Genomic DNA, 23,351 nt, shown 5'->3' on the forward strand with positions numbered 1-23,351 from the left:
ATTTGTATTTTTAGATCTTTGGCTTCTATGTCTATTCTAGAGTTTAATTGGTAATTATAATATTTCAGACCCAACTTCATATTTCCATTCAAGATCTTGGCTTGTATGCCTATTCTACAGTTAAATCTATTTTTGCTCCCTGTACTGGGCATTAGGTAACTTTGCTCCTACATGGGACTGACCCTTTTAACCTATTACGTGTGCCACTCTCATTAGTTAACTTTAGCCCTCCGAGGGTCCAACCTCTGAATCTGCACTTTAATACTTAATTTAAAATATATGATCATTGTAAACACTGACAGTACCAAATAAAAAAAGAGATCTTGATTATATGCAATGTGTCAATTTATTAGCAGGCCAAATCATGAATATATGAGTACAAGTACCTTTTTAATATGTATACATTAGCTTCCACATTTTTTATTTGGTTAATGAAGGATTTATATACTGTAATGTATTTATTGATGTCAAGGCAGCAGGAACTGCACACAATGATACCCGATCTAAAAAGAAAAGAACAATAGAACTATTAAAATTAAAAAATACTCATATATGAATTGTGTATTATGTAGGAAATGTAGGTAACCTAATACAAAATGATTCTTCTTACAAATACAAAGAGATATTGCACTAGTGTGATATTCTGCACTAGCACTGTCAATGAATCCTATGGAATATCTCTGATATGGTGTGTTATAATAGGGTAAATTGTGTTATCTGGGGTAATGAGGTCATGCAACAGTAAATGTATGTAGGATTATGTGTAAAAGTAGTTTGGGTGAATATATATACATATATACATATACAGTACATATACATATTGTGATGCCGTCACTGCCCTCAGTCTAAGGGCTAGAATTGGGCAGTTGTGGGACTTTACAGCTCTCATAGAGTTAATCATTCTGGAAAGGTCTGTTCAGCTGTGAGTTAATGAGCTAATTAGCCCACACCCCCCCCCCCCATGCTGCCAGACACACACTGTTGACAGTTATACAGAGAGGGTGAGAGACACTGCTGCTATACTGATCTGGGAAGGCACACACAGACAGCCCTGTGAGAGACTGTGAGAGACTGAAAGGGGACCTGCTGCAGGTACACTGGTTAAAGTAGGGAAAGAGTTTAGTTCTCCCACGATTAGTTAGGGACTAAGCAGTGTTAGTCAGTACTCCTGGAAGAAGTTAGGTCTTTTGTTTCTGTTTTGTGTTATTAGTTAACCCTGTACCTGCTTTGTACCCTGTAAATAAACTTAGAGAGTACAGTGTTTCCTGCATTTGATCTGGACAAAAGATCCGACGCTGGGACTGAGACGTCACAATATATATATATCTGTGGGTGGGTTTTCTGGCTATGCATCTTAACCCTGGCTGTGCTTAAAGCTGTGACCATGCACAAAGCTTAAGCCTATAGGGAACCATGTTAAAAATGGTTTTGAAGCAAAAGGTGACACTGTATGCCCATTTGAATGTCATTTCCCAGAATCCCTTGCTGCAGTGGAAGTGCTGGGTGATAATGGTGAAAGGCGGGGTTGCAGACCTGTCTAAGACATGCAAATGAGCATACAGGAATATTTCCATTATATATATATATATATATATATATATATATATATATATATATATACTTTCATACACACACACATGTGTAATACACACGCATACACAAACACAATGTATTTTATACATTGATGTATATATATATATATATACACACATCTACATATACATATATATGTGTGTGTATATATAATCAAAAAATAAATAGATGATACCGTTCTGTGGCTAACGAAATGCTTTTATTTGTGCGAGCTTTCGAGATACACTGATCTCTTCTTCCGGCGAGGTAACATCGCCGGAAGAAGAGATCAGTGTATCTCGAAAGCTTGCACAAATAAAAGCATTTCGTTAGCAACAGAACGGTATCATCTATTTATTTTTTGATTATTGAAGCTCGGCTAACACGGTACTGATACCTCTACATGTGTATGTATATATATATATATATATATATATATATATATATATATATATATATATATATATATATATATATATATATATATATATATATATATACATACATACACACAGTGGTTGACAAATCACTAAAAAATCTACTCGCCACACAAAAAAATCTACTCGCCACCTAGTACCAAACGTGTGCTGCTTGGGCCAATATTTACTCGCCCGGGGGTTAAATCCACTCGCCCGGGGCGAGCAAATGTATAGGTTTGTCGAACACTGTATATATATATGTAGATGTGTATATATATATATATATATGTACATCAATGTATAAAATACATTGGGGCCTATGCAGAGAGCAGCGAATTTTCGAAATTCGCCATTTTTTGGAGATAATCGCGCAGAAAACAGCAGAAAATGGAGATTTCCGAAAAACGCGCCAATTTTTCTTTTCTATTTGTAAAACTCGCCTCGCGGCTGGCGAGAACCGCAATCTCGCCAGTTTAAAAAATATCCGTATGCAGAGAGGCGCGAACGGCATCTAGCGGCTGTTCGCGCCAATAAAATGGCGCGATTGTCTCCGTTTTGCCTCGCCAAAAAAAACTGCCGCTCGCGGCCATTGCAAAGGGAAAAAAAAAGGCGCGAATTTGTTTTAACACATTTCTGAAGCGCGCATCTCGCCAATTTAAACTCGCCACACGCATCCATGTTAAACATAGCAGAATTCGCACTTTTCTGCATATGGAGATTAAAACTCTCCAAAAAAGCTACTTTTTAATAAATTCGCCAATTTTAAAATTCGCTGCTCTCTGCATAGGCCCCATTGTGTTTGTGTATACGTGTGTATTACAAATGTGTGTGTGTATGAAAGTCTATACAATAAACGTAGGTATATATGTATGTATATTCAGTGGCGAGAAAAAGTTTGTGAACCCCAATGATAATTACGGAAATGCCATAGTTTTTCCATGGTGACCTTCTTGAATCAAAACCAGTATTTTCTTAAATATTCAGTAGGGTTTATATTAACCAATTCCATATATTTTTAAACAAAATGATGTATGAATTAGACAAGCAATGAGTAATTAAGAGTCAGGGTATTTGAAAAAGTAAGTGAAACCCTGGTTTTATCAGCTAAATTTAAGGGGATAATTACAAATCAGATGTTTAAATAATTAGGTAGATCTTCAGGTGTGAGTTTGGGAGGCCCCACCCTATATAAAGATCAGAAACTTTGTGAGTTTGGTCTTCACCATACAGGTGTGTGGAAACACGTAATGCTACAATCAAAAGAAATCTCTGAGGACTTCGGAAAAGCAGTTCTTGATGCTCAGTCTAGATGGGGTACAAAACCATTTCTAAGGATTTGGGGCTCCAGTCCACTGTCAGACAAATGGAGAAACTTCAAGATCACAGTCACTCTACCCAGGAGCAGGCATCCTACCAAAATCTCTCCAACAACACTTCCTCCAGGAAGTCACAAAGAACCCCAGAGTAACATCCAAGGATCTGCAGGCCATTCTCCTCTTGGCTAATGTGAATGTTCATGACTCAACTATCAGAAAAAGACTGGAAGGAAATCACTGCTCTCTAAAAAGAACATTGATGCCTGTCTGAAGTTCGACAGAGAGCAGATAGGTGATCCACAAGACTTTTGAAACATTGTTCTGTAGACCAGTGATTCCCAACCTTTTTTGTTTGGAGGAACCCTTTAAGTATTTTGTAAAATTTCGGGGAACATCTATCTGGATGACACGTGTTCGACAGAGGTAAATCAGTCCTCTCCCCCCCCCCTCTATCCTCTCCCCTCCCCCTTCTCTCTCCTCTTCCCCTCCTCTCTCCTCTTCCCCCTCCTCTCTCCTCTTCCCCCTTCTCTCTCCTCTTACCCATTTCTCTCTCCTCTCTCACACTCTCTCACACCCTCTGTGTCATACACTCTCTGTGTCACACACACACTCTCTGTGTCACACACACACACTCTCTGTGTCACACACACTCTCTGTGTCACACACACTCTCTGTGTCACACACACACAAGTTTACAGCAGCCTCTCCTCCCCCCCCAGCTCACATGCAAAGTTCAGAAGCAGCAGCTCTCCTCCAAATCACCCTCTCCCCCCCCCTCCTCCTCCCCCTGTAGCTCACAGGCCATCTCCCTCTCCCATCCAATACCTCAGGCAGTAGGAGGCTTGAGGCAGCGAGGTCTGCACGCGCGCTCCTAGGAGAGGGGAGGGAGGGGGAGAGCGAACGGGGGAGAGCCAGGGGCAGCAGTGAGTGTGAGCAGCCAGGCGGAACCCCGTGGACTGCTCCACGGAGCCCCAGGGTTCTGCGGAGCCCTGGTTGAGAATCACTGGTGTAGACAGAAGAGTCAAAGGTAGAACGTTTTGCCCTCAATGAGAAACGTTGTTTGGCGAAAACCAAAAGAACCTCTTCCCAACCGTCAAGTATGTTGGTGGGAGTGTGATGGTTTGGGGCTGCTTTGCTGCCTCAGGACCTGTACGGCTTGCCATCATTGATACAACCATGAATTCTGCATTGTATCAGAAGATTCTAAACGAGAAAATCAGGCCACCCGTCCGTGAGCTGAAGCTGAACGAAAGTGGGTCATGCAGCAAGACAATGATGCTAAACATACAAGCTGATCTACAAAAGAATGGCTGCATAAGAAGAAATTCTGCATGTTAGAATGGCCTAGTCAAGATCAAGACCTAAAACCCATAGAAATATTGTGGCAGCACCTGAAGTGAGCTGTCCTTACATGGAAGCCTTCAAATGTTACTGAGTTTAAGCAATTCTGTAAGGAGGAATGGGCCACAATTCCTCTAAACCGATGTGAGAGACTGACCAGCAGTTACAGGAAACAGTTGAAGTCATTGCTGCTCAAGGGCTACTGAATCTAAAGGTTCGCATACTTTTTCACACATGGATTTTGAATGTTTAAAATGTTTAATCATTTGTGGCTAAATGTTGAAATAGTATCAGGTTTTTGTGTAATTTGTTTGATCAGGTTATATTTATCTATTATTAGGACTTAGATTAAAATCTAATAACATTTTAGGTTTGCAATATGTGAAAATCACGCATGCATTAGTTTTGAGAGACCACAGAGAGAGAGAGCGAGAGACAGAGACAGAGAGAGCAAGAGACAGAGAGAGAGTGACTGCAGGTCTGCATGGAAGAGAGGGTCTGTATGAGAAAGTGTGTGTCTGTATGAGAGAGAGTGTGTGCATGCGAGAGTGTCTATATAAGAGAGAGTGAGAGTTTTTATCTGTATGGGAGAGTGAGTGTGGGTGTCAGAGAGAGTGAGTGTCTGCATGAGCGAGAGCTAGTGTGTTTGTATGAGAGTGTGCATGAGAGAGTGTATGAGAGACATTGTGACAATGTGTATATGACAGTGAGTGAGTGTGTGTCTGTATGAGAGAGTGTATGTATGAGAGACAGAGAGAGCGACACAGAGAGAGACAGAGACACAAAGAGAGTTAGAAAGAGAGAGAGTGAAAGAGACAAAGAGAGAGACAGAGACAAAGAGAGAGGCAAACAGAGAGAGAGAGACAGACAGACAGACAGACAGAGAGAGAGAGACAGAGACAGAGGGGCGATTCACTAAGCAGTGATAACTGCTTTTAAGTACGATAAATGACAGAAACACAGAGAGAGACACAGAGACAGGGAACCAGACAGAGAGAGACAAATAGACAGACAGAGAAAGAGAGAAAGGGAGACAATGAGATAGACAGAGAGACAGAGATAAAGGGAGAGACAGAAACACAGAGAACCAGACAGAGAGACTGAGAGACAGAGACAGACAGACAGAGACAGAGAGACACAGAGAGACACAGAGAGACAAACATAGATAGACAGAGAGAGGCAGAGAGAGAGAGAAACAGAGAGTGAGAGAAACAGAGCGAGAGAGATACAGAGAGAGACAGAGGGGTGATTCACTAAGCAGTGATAACTGCTTTTAAGTACGATAAATGCCTTTTAAGACCGATATTGCCTACTGCGCGATACACTAAGCAGCGATAACAGGGCTTTATCGGGCGTTAAAGGCATTTTTTCAGCCAGGGGAAAAAATACGTCCGATCAGGCAAATAATATGGGCATGATTTAACACTATGCCAGTCAATGATCAACCTAAAAATAAACAATCAAAAAAAAGATCCAATGGATTCAAAACAATCTCAAACCAAAAACAAATAAAGAAGTAAACTGAACAAAATTCCCATCAATCAATTAATCAAAAAAAAAGACCAGAATAAACAATTAAAACACCAAAGCAAAACCATAAATAAAATAAATATCTAAATAAACTGCATCATTCAAAATCAAAAGTCAAAAAATAATCCAACATTAAAAAGCATACACCAATCAAAAGCCATAAATAAACTATTTAAAATACAAGAAAAAAAAATCTTGAACACTACATCAATATGCAATATACTGTAAATAGCATACAAATTTAAAATCAAAGAAGCAATATACATTTAAAATACATACTGTACAAGCATGATTTGCCAAAACAACTGTTGCTTCTTATTGTATGTATGTATGTATGTTTAGCCCTAAAAGGCCATACATAAATACATTTGGAATGAATGTGTAAAAAAAAAGCAATCACAAAAAATATATAATAAAAATAACCTGTAAATGAAAAATAACATGCATTCAATTTTTTTCCTTACCTTTAGATGTCTTCACCCTCCGATTCCCGTGGTCACCGCAAGCTCTTGAACCAATCCACGATCCCAAACAGCAACGGGCCACAGGTAAAAAATAATCCAAAGCCCTTTTCTTTATTTTTCTTTATCTGTAAATTGAAATCCAATTTTGGGGTCTTCTATCTTCCTCATCTGTATCATCATCTGTATCATCATCATCATCTGTATCATCATCATCATCTGTATCATCATCATCATCTGTATCATCATCATCATCATCATCATCATCATCCACACCCTTGTATTCCTATTGAAGGAGGTCCTCACTCCTCGGCTTCTTGCCGTCAAATGAGGCTGCACAGACTTTTATAGGCCTGTGATGTCACATTTGAGTGCAAATGGTTCACACGCCTCTGATTGGCTGTGAAAACCATGTGGTTTTTTTTTTGGTAACGTCATGTAAAGGAAGTGAAGCCAGCCAATCAGAATGGCTGTGCTTCCTTTCCCTTTAATATGATGTCACCAAAAGCAACATGTTTGCTGTCACATGGTACTTCAGCAAATCAGATTGTGGGAACTATATCCCCAATCTGGTTGGTTGGTGTAGACCATGTGACAGAGTTTTTTTGGAAAGGATGTGACGTCATCCAAAGGGAGTCACATGGTCTACAACAACCAATCAGATTAGGGATATAGTTCCCACAATCTGATTGGCTAAAGTACCAAGTGACGGCAGCCATGTTGCTTTTGGTGACGTCATGTTAAACGGAAAGGAAGCACAGTCATTCTGATTAGCTTGCTTCACTTCCTTTACATGACATCACAAAAAAAACACATGGTTTTCACAGCCAATCGGAGGCGTGTGAACCATTCACACTCAAATGTGACGTCACAGGCCTATAAAAGCCAGTGCAGCCTCCTTTGACGGCAAGAAGCAGAGGAGGGAGGACCTCCTCCTCCAATAGAAATACAAGGGCATACCAGAAGAAGAAGATAGAAGACCACAGAAGACCCCAAAAGTGGATTACAATTTACAGATGAAGAAAAAGAAAGAAGAAAAGGACTTTGGATTTTTTTTACCTGTGCCGTTTGGGATCATGGATTGGTTCGAGAGCTTGCGGTGACCATGGGAATCGGAGGGTGCAGACATCTAAAAGGTAAGGGAAAATATTGTGTGTACTGTATGTTCTTTTTCATTTACAGGTTTTTTTTATTGTATTTTTTTTGTGATTGCATTTTTTTTTTTACACATTCATTCCAAATGTATTTATGTATGGCCCTTTAGAGCTATACATACATACATACATACATACAGTAAGAAGCAATGGTTGTTTTGGCAAATGCTTCCTTGTATTTATTTTAAATGTATATTGCTTCTTTGATTTTAAATTTGTATGCTATTTATTTTGCATATAAAGTGTTCAGGATTTTTTCTTGTGTTTTAAATAGTTTCTTTCGGGCTTTTGAGTGGTGTATGCTTTATAATGTTGGATTATTTTTGACTTTTGATTTTGAATGATGCAGTTTATTTAGATATTTCTTTTATTTATTCAGGGTTTTGTTTTGGTATTTTAATTGTTTATTCTGGTCTTTATTTTGGATTTGATTAATTGATTGGTGGTAATTTTGTTTGACTTTATTTGTTTTTAGTTTGAGATTGTTTTGAATGCATTGGTTCTTGTTTGTGATTGTTTTGTTTAGGTTGACAATTGACTGGCATAGTGTAAAATCATGCCCATATTATATGGGCCTGATGTACCTACTGTGCCATTCAATTGTTTGATTGGCATTAGTAATGTGTTGATTTTGCAATGTAATGTGTTTTTATTTGGGCCTGTTTTTTTAATTCCTTCACCATTTCTTGCTATATTGGTAAATCATGCCCATATTATATGAGCATTACTGTATGTACCCACTGTACCAATGAAAGGGTGAAGGGTGCGGGTAGTTGCCTGGGGAGGGTGGTTAGCCCTCCTGGGTAGGTAGTGGGAGAGGGTGGGTTAACCAATTAATTACAATAGCGGTTACTAACCGCTAAGGTGATTAAGGGGTTAGGGGACATTAGATTGTATTTTTTATTGTACTGCATTGTTTGTGGCAACGGAGGACATGGACGGTGATGAGGACGACCTTCATCGTGGCAGCCTGGCAGGGGTGAGTGCAAGTTTTATTTATTTGATTTCTGCAGCTTAATGTTTTATATTAAATGGGCAAATGCACTGTTATCTATATCTGAATAATAGTATTTTTGCAAATTATACTGTATGTGTTAGGGGGCGGGGGGAGGGGGCTGTATTTATTTGAAAGTATTGGCTGTTGTGTTTTTTTGGGCACAGGATTAGTACCGCAGGCCAGCGGGTACCCCGAACTCCCGCGGGGATCACCCGTGGGCCCCGGACTCATGCGTGGATCACCTGGGGACACCCGCCGGCCTGTTGTATTAATTGTGTGGCAAACAAAACGTAAACGATGATTTTCTTCATGGTTCCATTTCTTTTGCGCCAGCCTTTAGCTGGTGCAAAAATGTGGCATGCTTTTAAAGTACGATTCACTTATCACTGCTTAGTGAATCGCGCTGACTGGCAAAAAATGGCGGGTTTGCTGTTTTTTTCCTGATCAGACTTATTTTTTTCCCTGGCTAAAAAAATGCCTTTTACAGCTGATAAAGCCCTGTTATCGCTGCTTAGTGAATCGTGCAGTAGGCAGTATCAGTCTTAAAAGGCATTTATCGTACTTAAAAGCAGTTATCACTGTTTAGTGAATCGCCCCCATGTGCGACTGTGTGAGAAAGAGATATTGTATGTCTGTGTGTGAGAGAAAGCGAGATATGGTGTGTGTCTGTGTGAGTGAGTGCGTGTGTGTGTGTGTCTATATGAGAGAGAGTGGTGTCTGTGTGGGAGAGTAGAAGAGAGCAAAAAACAGTGCACTGCCAGGGAGCCAGGTGGTGAAAAAAATAAAAGTCTATTTATTCAGTAACACTCAGAAACATAATCCCAGGGAGTGAGACAAAAACTCCTACGCGTTTTGGACTGTAGGGATCCTTTATCAAGGAGTATGGGGTACTAGGGGAAGGGGACTCCTTTATATATCCCCTTTAACTAGCAAATCACCAATCACAACTTACAAAAATGGCGCCAAAACCCGCAGCGCGCCGGTCTGACGTTATGCGGGTCAGTCCTGCGTGTCGCGTCCCGTGAAACACGGGATCGCGCATCCTCCGGCCGCACCTCCTCACGAACGTCAGACCGGGCTATGCGATCCTGCAGCATAGTACCCTGGTGACAGCTGGGTGGTAGCAGGACGGAGTATCCACCCCTATTGGAGGGTCCATGAGAGCCGATAGGGCTGGATACTCCGTCCTGCTACCACCCAGCTGTCACCAGGGTACTACAGCCGCGGCCCCTTTTAACCTCCTACATACCTGTAAAAATTCGGGGATGTTCTCCGTTTGTCACGGAGTTTCCCGCGCGTCAGCCGCATTGACCAGACAGCGCTAATGGCGCTTAACATTGAAAGCGCCCGCGGCACCCAAAACGGCCCGCATCTGCCGCGATTTTAAAAACCGCAGGGAAACGGCCGCAGGAGGTTAAAGGCGGGCACCACTTTATGCTGCCGAATCGCATAGCGCGGTCCGACGTTCGTGAGGAGGTGCGGCCCAAGGATGCGCGATCCCGTGTTTCACGGGACGCGACACACAGGGCTGACCAGCATGACGTCAGACCGGCGCACTGCGGGTTTTGGCGCCATTTTTGTAAGTTGTGATTGCTGATTTGCTAGTTATAGGGTATATATAAAGGAGTCCCCTTCCCCTAGTCCCCTATGCTCCTTGATAAAGGACTCCTACGGTCCGAAACGCGTAGGAGTTTTTGTCTCACCCCCTGGGGTTATGTTTCTGAGTGTTACTGAATAAATAGACTTTTATTTTTTCCACCACCTGGCTCCCTGGCAGTGCACTGTTTTTTGCTCTCTTCTTCTTTTGCTGGACTATTCTCTACAGATTGCACGCCATTTGGATGGACATGCAGGATATTTGAGGACATATGGAGTGGGTAAGATTTATTGTATTATTGATGTTGTGATTGCCCATGGAGGAGTACCGTCATTAGCACCGGCATGTCTCCAATGAGGTCACACGAGGGTGCTTATTGGCATCCTTGATTGTTATCTTCAGGAGACGGGTGTTTTGGTGACTCACGTATCACACTTTATCTTTATACCCCACTCCTTTATTTACTCTGTCCTCTAGTCCTGATTAATCATTATGGACATTTATATTTGAAGTTCCACGAGCTCTGGAGCACCCATTTCTCCATATACCTCTGTGTGGGAGAGTGTCTGAATGAGATAGAGATAGTGTGTGTAGGAGTGTGTCTGTAGGAGAGTGTGTGTGTTTGTGTGGGTGTGAGAGGGTGTGTGTCTATGTGAGAGGGTATGTCTGTATGAGAGAGAGAGAATGTGTGTGTGTGTGTGTGTGTGTGTGTGTGTGTGTGTGTGTGTGTGTGTGTGTGTGTGTGTGTGTGTGTGTGTGTGTGTGTGTGTGTGTGTGTGTGTCCAGGAGAGAGAGTGTGTGTGTGTCTGTGAGAGAGAGTGCGTGTTTGTGAGAGAAGGTGTGTGTCTGTGGGAGAGAAGGTGTGTGTCTCTGGGAGAGAGGGTCTGTGCGTATGAGAGAGAGAGTTAGATAGAGAGAGAGCACACAAAACTAAGCATCTTATTGATGCAGTAATCAGTCACATAAATGCAACATTAAGACACAGGTCTTTAGGAAGGCGATTTCTTTTACACTAACTTACTTTATGTTGCCGTCCTGATTTTTATTGTGGCACTAAAAAAAAAGAAAGAAATGATTACAGAAACAATGCAATTTCAACCCATTTTAGTGTCAATGTCATAAGGTCAATTTGCTCATAGATGGACTGACCCTTTAACACATTAAACATGTCACTGTCTTTAAGTCACTTTGCTTCACCAGCCCTATGAAGAATAAGCTTCATTGGATTCATAAAAACCATCGCTGTGAACTGTGAAATCGCTTAAGTCAAAACATAACTGTCGCTGATGCAGGGAAATGTGAGTATTAGCAGGCAGCAGAAACACATGTGATGGCGTAAATCACTATACATCTGTCTGGCTGACCTCGGTAAAATGAAATCGATCCTGATGTATATGACTTGGTTGCAGCGTACACAAATAAAATTAACATTGATGACTGTACCTGCTAAACAGCCTGAAACTCCATGTACACGCGATCTTCTGTCCATAAAGGGGATAAAAAGTCTATTCCAACCCATTTTAATTATACACTGCAAATATTTCTAATTAGATGTGATGCACGGCATCATTTTCTGCTTCATGTAATTTGTGTTATGTAACCTCTACTATAGCTCCATATAGCAGCCTCCTATACCTCTCTCTATAATTCCTCCTATCCCTCCATATAACTGCTGTGTATAACTCCTCCTATTACTCTATATAACCGCTCCCGAGAAGACCTCCTATTGCCCCATATAACGGCTCCCTGTAACTTCTTCTCTTTCTCCGTATTCACACCATACAATATATTGTAACAACTCCCTGTAACCACCTATTACTCGTCCTCATTCTCCATATAACTGCACCCTGTAACTCCTCCTATTGCTCTATATAACCGCTCCCGAGAAGCCCCATATAACTGCGCCCTGTAACTCCTCCTATTACTCTATATAACCGCTCCCGAGAAGCCCCATATAACTACGCCCTATAACTCCTCCTATTGCTCCAGATTGTTAATGTTCTGCATTTGATGCATTAACACACTTTGTTTTATCCTATAACCAATTAAATACATACATGTAAAACACAACACAATGTTTCCTCCATACACATTATCTTACCTTTAACATCAAGTCTGCAATCTACAGATGCTTCCCCTAAGGAATTAACCGCTTTACAGGTATATACCCCTCCATCAAACGGACAGGGCTTGCGAATTTCAAGGGTGCAGACTCCCTCATTTACCAGGGTCCGGAACTTGGGATCTTCTCGAATTTCCATCTGATTTTTCATCCACACAATTTTTGGCTGGAAAAAAAATAATAATAATTATAATTTGCAATCATTGGTCTACTAATAAAAACAAAGTGATCATTATCCTTATAATTAATGATCAATAATTATTCAAATTAAGACCAACCAAAATTATGGGACATCTTTATGGGGTTAAATTAAATATATATATTATTATTTTACACTTGTTTCTTTAACTTAATATTAACAAAAGCTTTGGAAGGTTAATGACTTTTTTGTTATTATGAAATTAGCCAAACATCTAAAATTGAAGGATGATGCTTGCCTCTGTTTAAAAGATGCACGTTAAATTTTCACGTCATGAGTGCTTAAATCAATTACAGTACATTGATCATTTAGTTTATATATACACATATACATACATACTGTACAGTATATATACATACACATGGCCGCAGACAGATTTCCTGGGGCCCAGGACTATAGTTACGACCGCCCCCCGCCCCCCCCCCGTGTTTGCAGTCTTGCGAGCCCCCCCATTTCACATTTCGCAGGCTTCCTCAATTCCCCCCCCTCTTCCTATGTATTTCTCTCCTCTCCATCTCACTCAATCCCTCTCACCTCTCTTCCCCCCCCTCCATCAATTACCAAACTCTCACTCAATCCCTCCCCGCCTTGCATGTATTTCTCTCCCTTGCATCTCACTATTACTCCTTCTTTTCCTCACTCACTCCCTCACCCCCTCTCTTACACCTGCTCTCTCCACTCACTCTCCCCCTGTCAATTATCCAACTCCTCACTCATATCCCACCCCCTTCCCTCACAACCCCCCCCTCAAAATACATACCAAAAAAAGCCCCAAATACAAACTTCCCACCCCCAAAATACATTTAAAAAAAAAACCTACTCCCAAATACATACAAACCCTACACAACCCAAATACATACAAAAAAACTCCCCCCAATCCCAAATACATATTTTAAAAAAACTTACACCCAATTACATATAACTCCCCCACCCCCCAAATACATATAAACCCCTCTGACCCCCCAAATACATATTGTGACAATTGGGGTAGCTGGCTGGCCTAATAAAGAGAAATCCCAGCTAATTACCCCTAAAAACCGTATAACTTGGCTGGCTAAGTAATGTATATTTCAGCCCTAAACAAAGGAAAGGTAGCGCTATTCTAGAAGAAGACCCGCGGCCTGTGATATAACTCTGACCCCCCGGGTCAGATACAGAACATGAAGAAAATGTTATATCTATGGCGCTGGGTCAGATATAACGTTTTCTTCGTATATTTCAGCCCGATGTATGTAATGTCAGGGGAAGTACAGGGAATGCGGGCTAGCTGTGTGTAATTCTAAATCATTTCTTTCACATAAATACCTTATGTCTGTATATATTCCTGTTTTAGCAATTCCCCCCAGCTTAGATACTTGGTATTGTGTGGTGATGAAATTAATTTGTCAGCCCTGCGAATGATGTTATGTTCACAGACAAGGAGAGGGAAAAAACGGAGCACTATCTCCAATGCTGTAAAAAACAGCCAATAAACCACAGGGTATGAGTTCCCAAAATAAAGCTATTTAATGGCTCAAAAATCAGTTACAAAACACACCAACGCGTTTCAGACCTTAGTGGTCCTTTATCAAGGTGAATACACAATTTCTAAAGAGAGTGTGATTTATACTTACCCCAAAGCCGCGCGGACCAGTCGCGAAGACTTCCGGGTGCGTCACGTGTCTCGGGTGCTAGCCCCGCGACCTGCGACGTCATCCTGTCGGTTGCTGCAGTGGGGGTGCATAGCCGCACCAGGCGCGCGACGTCACTACGCATAGGCTCGTGTGGGGGGAGCATGGCGTCTGTGTAACTGTCCACAAGAACTGCCAATGCTCCTCCTCCCTCCGCCTAGATGTTACAGTGCGTGTGACGTCACCACGCCGCGCGCGTGACGTAAGCACGTCACAATGCATCCCATTGCTAGGCAACTAGGTCCATTCGGCTCTGGGGAGGCACAATTCAATAGAAACAACTTTATTAACATAGACAGTAACACTCTCCAATCTACAGTGAAAATAAAAACAAGAAAAGACAATAAAAAATGATTAAAACATAATGATAATTTAAAAAAAAAAAAAAAAAAACATATCATGAAAGCAATTGATCAATATATGATTAATCCATGACTGAGTGACAACCTTGGAGAAAATAATTTCAATTCGATCTTAATGAATTTGTGTAATGTTTGTAGTGTAGGTGTCAGAAACTTTTATGGATAATAGTATGTCTTGGCATAAACAGCTTAACATTACCATAATGTAAGTTCTGAACCTATAAGAGAATGAGACTGAATTTAGGATTGCAAACCAGTTACATAACGAATGATTATTTAAATACACATATAGAGATGAAATCTTTTACGGCTATATATTCTATATTGTATATGTAATTACGATATCCATGGTTTGCAACTAGCTGAACTACATAATCTGTGCACGTGCTGCTAACAAATATTCAAACACACAATATGTTTGAAAGAGGGGTACTCCTCCAGTGGGCAAACAGAACTTAAGTATCGAATAGAAGAGAACCTATATCCCAGTCTGAATTTAGACCATGCGGGATACGGGTTTGAAGGGTAAATATCCAGTAAAGCTCTCTTCTATTCAAAATACTTAATCTGTTGCCCCCTCTAATTGGGTTCGGCACATGCTCAATGCCCATGAAGGACATTTTAGTAATTGTAGCATGGGCGATTCTAGCAACATGTCCTTCATGGGCATTGAGCATGTGCCGAACCCAATTAGAGGGGGCAACAGATTAAGTATTTTGAATAGAAGAGAGCTTTACTGGATATTTACCCTTCAAACCCGTATCCCGCATGGTCTAAATTCAGACTGGGATATAGGTTCTCTTCTATTCGATACTTAAGTTCTGTTTGCCCACTGGAGGAGTACCCCTCTTTCAAACATATTGTGTGTTTGAATATTTGTTAGCAGCACGTGCACAGATTATGTAGTTCAGCTAGTTGCAAACCATGGATATCGTAATTACATATACAATATAGAATATATAGCCGTAAAAGATTTCATCTCTATATGTGTATTTAAATAATCATTCGTTATGTAACTGGTTTGCAATCCTAAATTCAGTCTCATTCTCTTATAGGTTCAGAACTTACATTATGGTAATGTTAAGCTGTTTATGCCAAGACATACTATTATCCATAAAAGTTTCTGACACCTACACTACAAACATTACACAAATTCATTAAGATCGAATTGAAATTATTTTCTCCAAGGTTGTCACTCAGTCATGGATTAATCATATATTGATCAATTGCTTTCATGATATGTTTTTTTTTTTTTTTAAATTATCATTATGTTTTAATCATTTTTTATTGTCTTTTCTTGTTTTTATTTTCACTGTAGATTGGAGAGTGTTACTGTCTATGTTAATAAAGTTGTTTCTATTGAATTGTGCCTCCCCAGAGCCGAATGGACCTAGTTGCCTAGCAATGGGATGCATTGTGACGTGCTTACGTCACGCGCGCGGCGTGGTGACGTCACACGCACTGTAACATCTAGGCGGAGGGAGGAGGAGCATTGGCAGTTCTTGTGGACAGTTACACAGACGCCATGCTCCCCCCACACGAGCCTATGCGTAGTGACGTCGCGCGCCTGATGCGGCTATGCACCCCCACTGCAGCAACCGACGGGATGACGTCGCAGGTCGCGGGGCTAGCACCCGAGACACGTGACGCACCCGGAAGTCTTCGCGACTGGTCCGCGCGGCTTTGGGGTAAGTATAAATCACACTCTCTTTAGAAATTGTGTATTCACCTTGATAAAGGACCACTAAGGTCTGAAACGCGTTGGTGTGTTTTGTAACTGATTTTTGAGCCATTAAATAGCTTTATTTTGGGAACGCATACCCTGTGGTTTATTGGCTGTTTTTTACAGCACTGGAGATAGTGCTCCGTTTTTTCCCTCTCCTTGTCTGTGAAGATTTCTACAACGGAGGCACATTCAACCTGGAGGTGCTGGACATCTACAAGGACTTTCTTTTCATCGTGGAATCTGCTTTCCCAAGTGAGTCCGTTCCAGCTTTGCCTCAATCAAATTTCCAGGGATCATCAACTGGTAACTATCCTTACCTCATTGCCTTGTGGGATAGCTGTTTACCTGATCCAATAGGACATATACATATCAACAGGTTGTCTTCCAATTCATTATAACAATTTTCAAACTACACAATTGTCTTGAGAGCATCACACATTTTTTTCTTCTATTGAATGATGTTATGTGCCTGTTCCTATAATGTCTATTGAGAGAGTTTCTGTAATACATTTAGCTTAGCTGTTCCATAGAAAAAATATGATCAGGACAAAGGTAGGGGACTAGTTAAAAGATTCAATTACCAGGTCGGAGTCCCAGTTTCTCTTGGCTGGCTGCCCTTGCTCAATGTTAAAGGATAGCCACCAAGGGATATATAAGGGGCACTGCTGATCAGAGCACTAGTCCATCTGAGAGACACTCTGGGAAGGAGTGTGGAGTTTGACTGTGACCAGCTGGAGATACATGTCAGAGTGACTGCTGTGTGTTCAGCACTCTGATCTCCTGAAGCAGAGAAGAGGACAGGGTAAACCCATTTGAAGCGGGTCCCTGCACCTAGTGAGACTAGAGACTTGTCCCCAGTGTGGCGAGTGTATGTTATATTGTGTATTTGTTGGTTTACCCAGAATAAACTCTGGTGTTAAATTACTTTGTCCTGTACTTAGTGATAGTGAACCCAGAGGTTTCAGTGTTAAAAATACTGGTCTGCCATGACACATATAAACCCCCCAAATATATATATGTAGCCCTGGGTAGTTTTGGGGCTAGAGGTCTGCCCTCCTCCTGGCTAATACCTGGTAAGGGCAGGTTTGCCAGGAGCAATCATGGGTTTTCCCCACACATGCTCTGTAATGAGTCAGTGAAGGTAGTGTCATCAGGCTCTGTGTCCAATTAGTGACAGAGGGGTGGTGCTTACTGGAGCTATACTTAATGCATGGCACTTCCAGATGTAGTCAGTTTGTCCCTTCCGTGAGAGGGGCAAGGTTACCCATACCAAGCTGTCAGGGCTCTGGCAGGCTTGAGGCCCTCCCTCCGGGGAGTGTGGGTAAACCAATACCTCCTATCCCTCCAGGGGATAGGGGAAGAGCAAGAACCACTCTTGGTGCCCTTGGCTGGGAGTGTGTTCAGGGACATCCTGAACGGGAAGACCTTAAACTGCTGTGATTGTGGCTGCTGAAGAAGGAAGATCAAATAAAGCATCCTGACCTTTTATAAAATACCTCCTGCCTGAGAAGTATATTATAGTAGGAGGAGGGGGACGTGTTTTTTTGCAGACACTTCACCCCATACAGCTGGGGGCTGCACAAGATGGAGGCACTGCACCTGTGAGTAGAATTTGAGCACAACCCCAGAAGCCTGTCCTGTTATTCCCCTTTACCACCATGCGGGAGACCCAGGGCCCCCTGTTACCAGCAGGTATGCACCACACTGACAGATGTAACCAGAGCAGTATTTCCCCTAGGAGACCCTATGTGAGATTGGGTGGGGAAAAACAGGGTTACATATATTTAAAAAAAAAAAATCACCCCCCAAATACATATAAGAACCCCCACGCAGCTCCCAAATGCTGGGGAGGGGGGGCAAATCACGTAAGGCCTCTGCAACGTCCCTTACCTTGTCTTCGGCCATGCGGCGTCACATGACGTCATGTTACCATGACAACGTAAGGAGGGGGCGCAAGCAGAGGGGGTGTGGAGAGCAGGCCGGGGGGCGCAGACTGAAAAGTTTGCGCACCCCTGTGCAGCTAAGTGACTATAAGTTGAAAACACTTCGGCTCAGATGCACAGAGCTCTGTTAACTCAGGGCTTATAACATACTGTTATCAAAATCAAAAATTAACCTTATGTTCCCTGACATCAACGCAAACCAACGCAAACCCACACAGCTAATTATGTGCAAAAACAACAGACGTTAGCGACCTCATTAGCATAGACCTAACGACACGTTAAGTTAGCAATGCCTTGTGTTAGCTTCAAATAACATGGGGATGGAGAGAGTGCGATTTTGGAAGTTTCATTTGCTGGATGCTGTACAGTGGAGTTTTTTTGTCACTTTTTTATGCACCATAACTTAGTTTAGGTGTGGTTGAAACCTGTCCCAGCTTCAAATTGTAAAACCAATACAACCAGTTTCACACTTATGAGACCCAAAAGGTCAAAAATGCTATCTGTGAGTATGTTTACTCACTATGCACTGTAACCCAGGCTGTGCTGAAAAGCTGTTTAGTGTGGCAGGCATACAGTTATAGTGGTCCATGTCAAAATGGATTTGAAGCAAAAGGTGACACTGTACTCATTTGCATGTCATTTCCCAGAATCCCTTGCAGTGGGAGCACTGTATGCTTGGAGATGATGGTAAAAATCAGGGCTGCAGACCTGTCTGTGACATGTAAATGTGCTCACACATGATAGTTTCATTTGCTCTATTTTGGTAGAGGACATATGCTAATTTAAGTAATTTAAAGTGTTTGCATGGCACTTTGGACTCTAGCAAAATAATGACTCTATCATCTCGGTGGATCTGACCCTCAGTGTTTAAACAGCTTCTCAATATTTAACTCTTTTTTAATATTATTTTTTAAAGTTCGGCTATACCCTAATTAAAAAAATAAAATCATATCCTAATGTTTTCATGTAGGGTAGTTACAGAACATAGTTACATATAGTTAAATAGTAGATTAGGTTGAAAAAAAACATACATCCATCAAATTGAACTTACAGTATGCTAAATTTAGATGACAGATACTTTATCCTATATTTGTACTTGCAGTATATTGATCCAGAGGAAGACAAACAAAAACCCCAGTGAAACTTCATCGAATTAGATCTTATAAGGGGGAAAATAAATTCCTTCCAGACTCCAAATATTGGCATCTGATTACTCTATGGATCAATATCCTTCCCATGTTTACTTATATATCCCTGTATACTGTACCTTTCCAAAAAGATGTCCAAACTTTTTTTTGAACATATCTATTGTATCTGCCACCACAGTCTCCATGGTTAATGAATTCCCAATTTTAACTGCCCTTACTGTAAAGAACCATTTCCTTTGTTGCTATTGAAATCTCCTTTCCTCCAACATTAAAAAGGTAGTCATTTTTTGTGTTAAGAAAGTCCTAAATACCCATAATACTATTACATGATGCTTGTGTCACCTCCTGTGATGTTATTTATGACTCTCCTGTGACAGAGACCATCTGGTGATTTTAATATGAAGTTATTACTTAATCATGGTCCGATTACATTTTTTGCTCCTAACAGGAGAAATGTCAGCATTTGTTAAATATATGGGGGAAATAATTTGCATCATATATTGTAAAAATGTATAAAACGTGTATGCTTTAGGAGCAGAAAGGGAGAGGGCCTTTCTTTAATAAAGACATTTTAAATAAATTGAAATTGAACTGTTAATCAAATAGTAGTGGTACTCTAGTGTCATCAGTTAGATCACTGGCATAGCCTTGAATCTTTCCTAGGATAAAGATGTAGTGACATCAAAGTGGTAATGGGGTAACTTCCTGTTCTGCTTTTTTTAAACATGTAGGCAACCTTGTTCTTAATAAATTACTTGTGAGCTATGTGGCACTGTACCATTAAAGGGATATACCGTATTCTCTTACCTTTGGATAGCCGCGGACGCTACAGAACATTTTAGTACTGTAGCCTGTAGTAGTTGATTTATCATTTAGTACTTGTGTAAATTTCGGGGCCTCAGTAAAATCTCGTTCCTTATACTCTACGGGTATATAACCAATATCTGTAAATATAAGTGAAGGAGGAGTTATGGGGATCGATTACATGGAGCAATGGGAGTAGTTATAGTGGGGTTATATGGAGCAGTTATAGGGAGGGATTTTATAAAGTGGTAGGAGGAGTTATAGGGAGCGGTTAAATAAGATAATAGGAGTTATAGGAAGCATTTATATGGGGCAATAGGATGAGTTATAGGGAGCAGTTATACGGGGCAACAAGAGGAATCATAAAAAGCGGTTATATGAAGCAATTAGGAGTTATAGGGAGCTATTATATGCAGCAATAGGAGGAGTTAAAAGGAGCGGTTACATGAAGCAGTAGGAGGAGATATAAGGAGAGGATATATGGAGAAATGAGGGGAGTAATAGGTAGATGTTATATGGAGCAAAAGGAGGTGTTATAGAGAGTGGGTATATGAATCAAAGGGGGAAGTTATAGGGAGAGGTTATATTGAGCAATAGAAGGAGTTATATGGAGCAACAGTAGAAGTTATAGGGAACAGTAGGAGCAGTTAGGGAGAGTATCGCAATAAATAAATGGTAACTGACCCGGTTTCTTAATTACGGCATAATCTTTAGTAACTGTGGCTTTTTCACTTAATCCGCACAGATTTTCTGCAAACACTCTGAGGAAATAGGAATTTCCAATGATCAGGTCTGAGACAGTGCAGTTAGTCTGGTGATAATGTTCCAAGACGGTAAACCATTCCTGCAATGTAATGAAAAATCCATGTCAACTAATAAACATTTAATAACATCCCTGCAGAAGGCGTAGTTGCGCAGAAACGCGTTAGATTATTGATTTTTAATCTACTTGGGACTCTGTTAGTGTGTACATGCCCGCTGAGAGTCAAGCTAAAGACTAAACACCAGGGGCTCTAGCCTGAAAGATTGGGTGGAAACAGCGAGGAGAGTTCCAAGCATCCGGTGGCCCGCTCCGTGACACCAGAAGTACGTAGTGGAGTGGCAGGAGGGAGGAAGCTGACCCCCAACAGGACGCCAGGATACCAGCAGCCCAACCCCAGACGGCAGCGCGCCACCCCCCGAGTGGGAACACCCGAGGGACGAGCGCAGCACAGGGAGAGATAGTGGCAGTACCATCGGTTCCTGAATCGGCTCCTGAGGACACGTGCAGCGCCGGTGAATCGTGGGGACACCTACCATTTGCTTCATTGCAACGCCCTGGCTTACATCTACATTGGGCCATCTCCTCTCAACACCCACACAGGCAAAAGCCTTTTGGTTCCTCACTCATCTTTAGTTATTAAGCATAGTTTTTTTGTCGCATACATTGTTGTCTTTTTTTAGTGTATCACATTCGTATTGCTGTTTGTACATTTCTTGTCCACTATTGCATCTGCTGCATACTACAAGCGCTCCTGTTTTCTTTTTATGCTTGTTTAATAAACATTTAATGTCTGTGGTGTCAGAGCATGAGGGGCACTTAAGTGATCTAGGGTTTTAGGTGAATATAACAGTAAATAAGGTATATGAATATTTAGATAAATAATAGATAGATTTGTACTATTTGATATGGGGCTTAAAGGGGAAAAAAAACACATTCTTACCCCTGTTTTTTTATCCGATTTCTGCACAGTATAACCTGTAATTTCAGAATTCCCGTCATCAGATGGTGGGGTCCACTCCAGAGCCGCATTAAAACCCCAAACGTCCACCAACCTAATACTTTTGGGGGGGCCAGGTCGTTCTTAATAGGAAGAAAAAATATATATACTATTTGTAAAACACATTTCCCGTTATTTGAAATATACTGCATACATCTTCCCCTTATCTAAACAAAAAGTTTTTTCTCCAAAGTAATTCTGCTTAATATTAGAAAACACCAACTGTGAAGGCCAAATAACCACTCCCTATAACTCCTCCTACTGCTCCCTAAAACACCTATTATTTCACATAATTGTTTCCTATAACGCCCTATTTAACCCTACTCTATATAACTCCCCCTATAGCCCATGTTAACACTACCTACAAGTCCTTCTATTGCACCAGATGACTAACTCCCCTATCACTCCATTTAATCATTCTGTGTTACTCGTCCAATTGTTTCATATAGCCACACCATATAACTCTTCCTATTGCTCAAGACAAACGGTCCCTATACTGTGAATATTGCCCCATTTAACAGCATCCTATAAAGCTTCCAATTGCGCCATATAACTGCTGCCTGTAACTCTTCCTTTTGCTCCGTGTAACCTGCAATTTTGATCTCGAGTTTAGCTTTATCTTCAAGGCTGTCTATCTGTACGGTCACTTCGTAGATTCCCGAATCCTTGCGCTCCGATGTGCGGATGAAAAGAATCGTGTCCTTCTCGCTGTTTCTGACACTTGCATGTTTAGGATCCAGAGGTTGACCGTCTTTAGACCAATGAACCTGAGGCCTTGGTTTTCCCTAAAACAAAAGGAGTTATAGGGAGAAGTTATATGGAGCAATAAGAGAAGTTAGAAGGAGTTATAGGCAAAGGATATACACAATGGATCAAAAGGAGGAATTATGGGGCTTGGTTATATGGATCATATAAGGAAGCAGTTACAGTATAAGGATCAATAGGAAGAGTTGTAAGGAGGAGTTATATGGAGCAATTCCTATAGCTCCTATTGTATAACCGCTCCGTATAACTTTCCTATTGACAGACCCCAAAGTGAGCCCTTTACCTGGAATGGGATCACCAAATTCACTGCTTCTCCCACATGCTTCACAAACATCTGACGCAGATATCGTGGAAGGCGAATTTTAGGCCGATCTAAGAAATAAAACATACAAAATACTAAATGTTACTATTTTTTGCTACTATAATATTTGAGACCTATTTTGTGTCTGGTTGTTGAAGGTATAT

General features: G+C 41.2%; 1 protein-coding gene across 1 annotated transcript in view; it reads right to left on the minus strand.

Moving 5' to 3' along the window:
* Positions 1-327: 327 nt before the first annotated feature.
* MYBPH (myosin binding protein H) overlaps positions 328-23,351 on the minus strand; it is a 58,484-nt gene continuing 35,460 nt past the window's right edge. Inside the window, exons 4-11 of the mRNA XM_075613352.1 lie at positions 23,170-23,258; positions 22,711-22,906; positions 22,065-22,204; positions 21,046-21,205; positions 20,365-20,501; positions 12,489-12,675; positions 11,409-11,440; positions 328-503 (exon numbers count right to left, since the gene is read on the minus strand). Of these exons, the coding sequence (XP_075469467.1) occupies positions 11,430-11,440; positions 12,489-12,675; positions 20,365-20,501; positions 21,046-21,205; positions 22,065-22,204; positions 22,711-22,906; positions 23,170-23,258 (920 nt within the window). The 3' untranslated portion in view covers positions 328-503; positions 11,409-11,429. The remainder of the gene's footprint in view (positions 504-11,408; positions 11,441-12,488; positions 12,676-20,364; positions 20,502-21,045; positions 21,206-22,064; positions 22,205-22,710; positions 22,907-23,169; positions 23,259-23,351) is intronic.

This window comes from Ascaphus truei, chromosome 9 (genome assembly GCF_040206685.1).
Source record: "Ascaphus truei isolate aAscTru1 chromosome 9, aAscTru1.hap1, whole genome shotgun sequence".
In the NCBI taxonomy this organism is placed as follows: domain Eukaryota; kingdom Metazoa; phylum Chordata; class Amphibia; order Anura; family Ascaphidae; genus Ascaphus; species Ascaphus truei.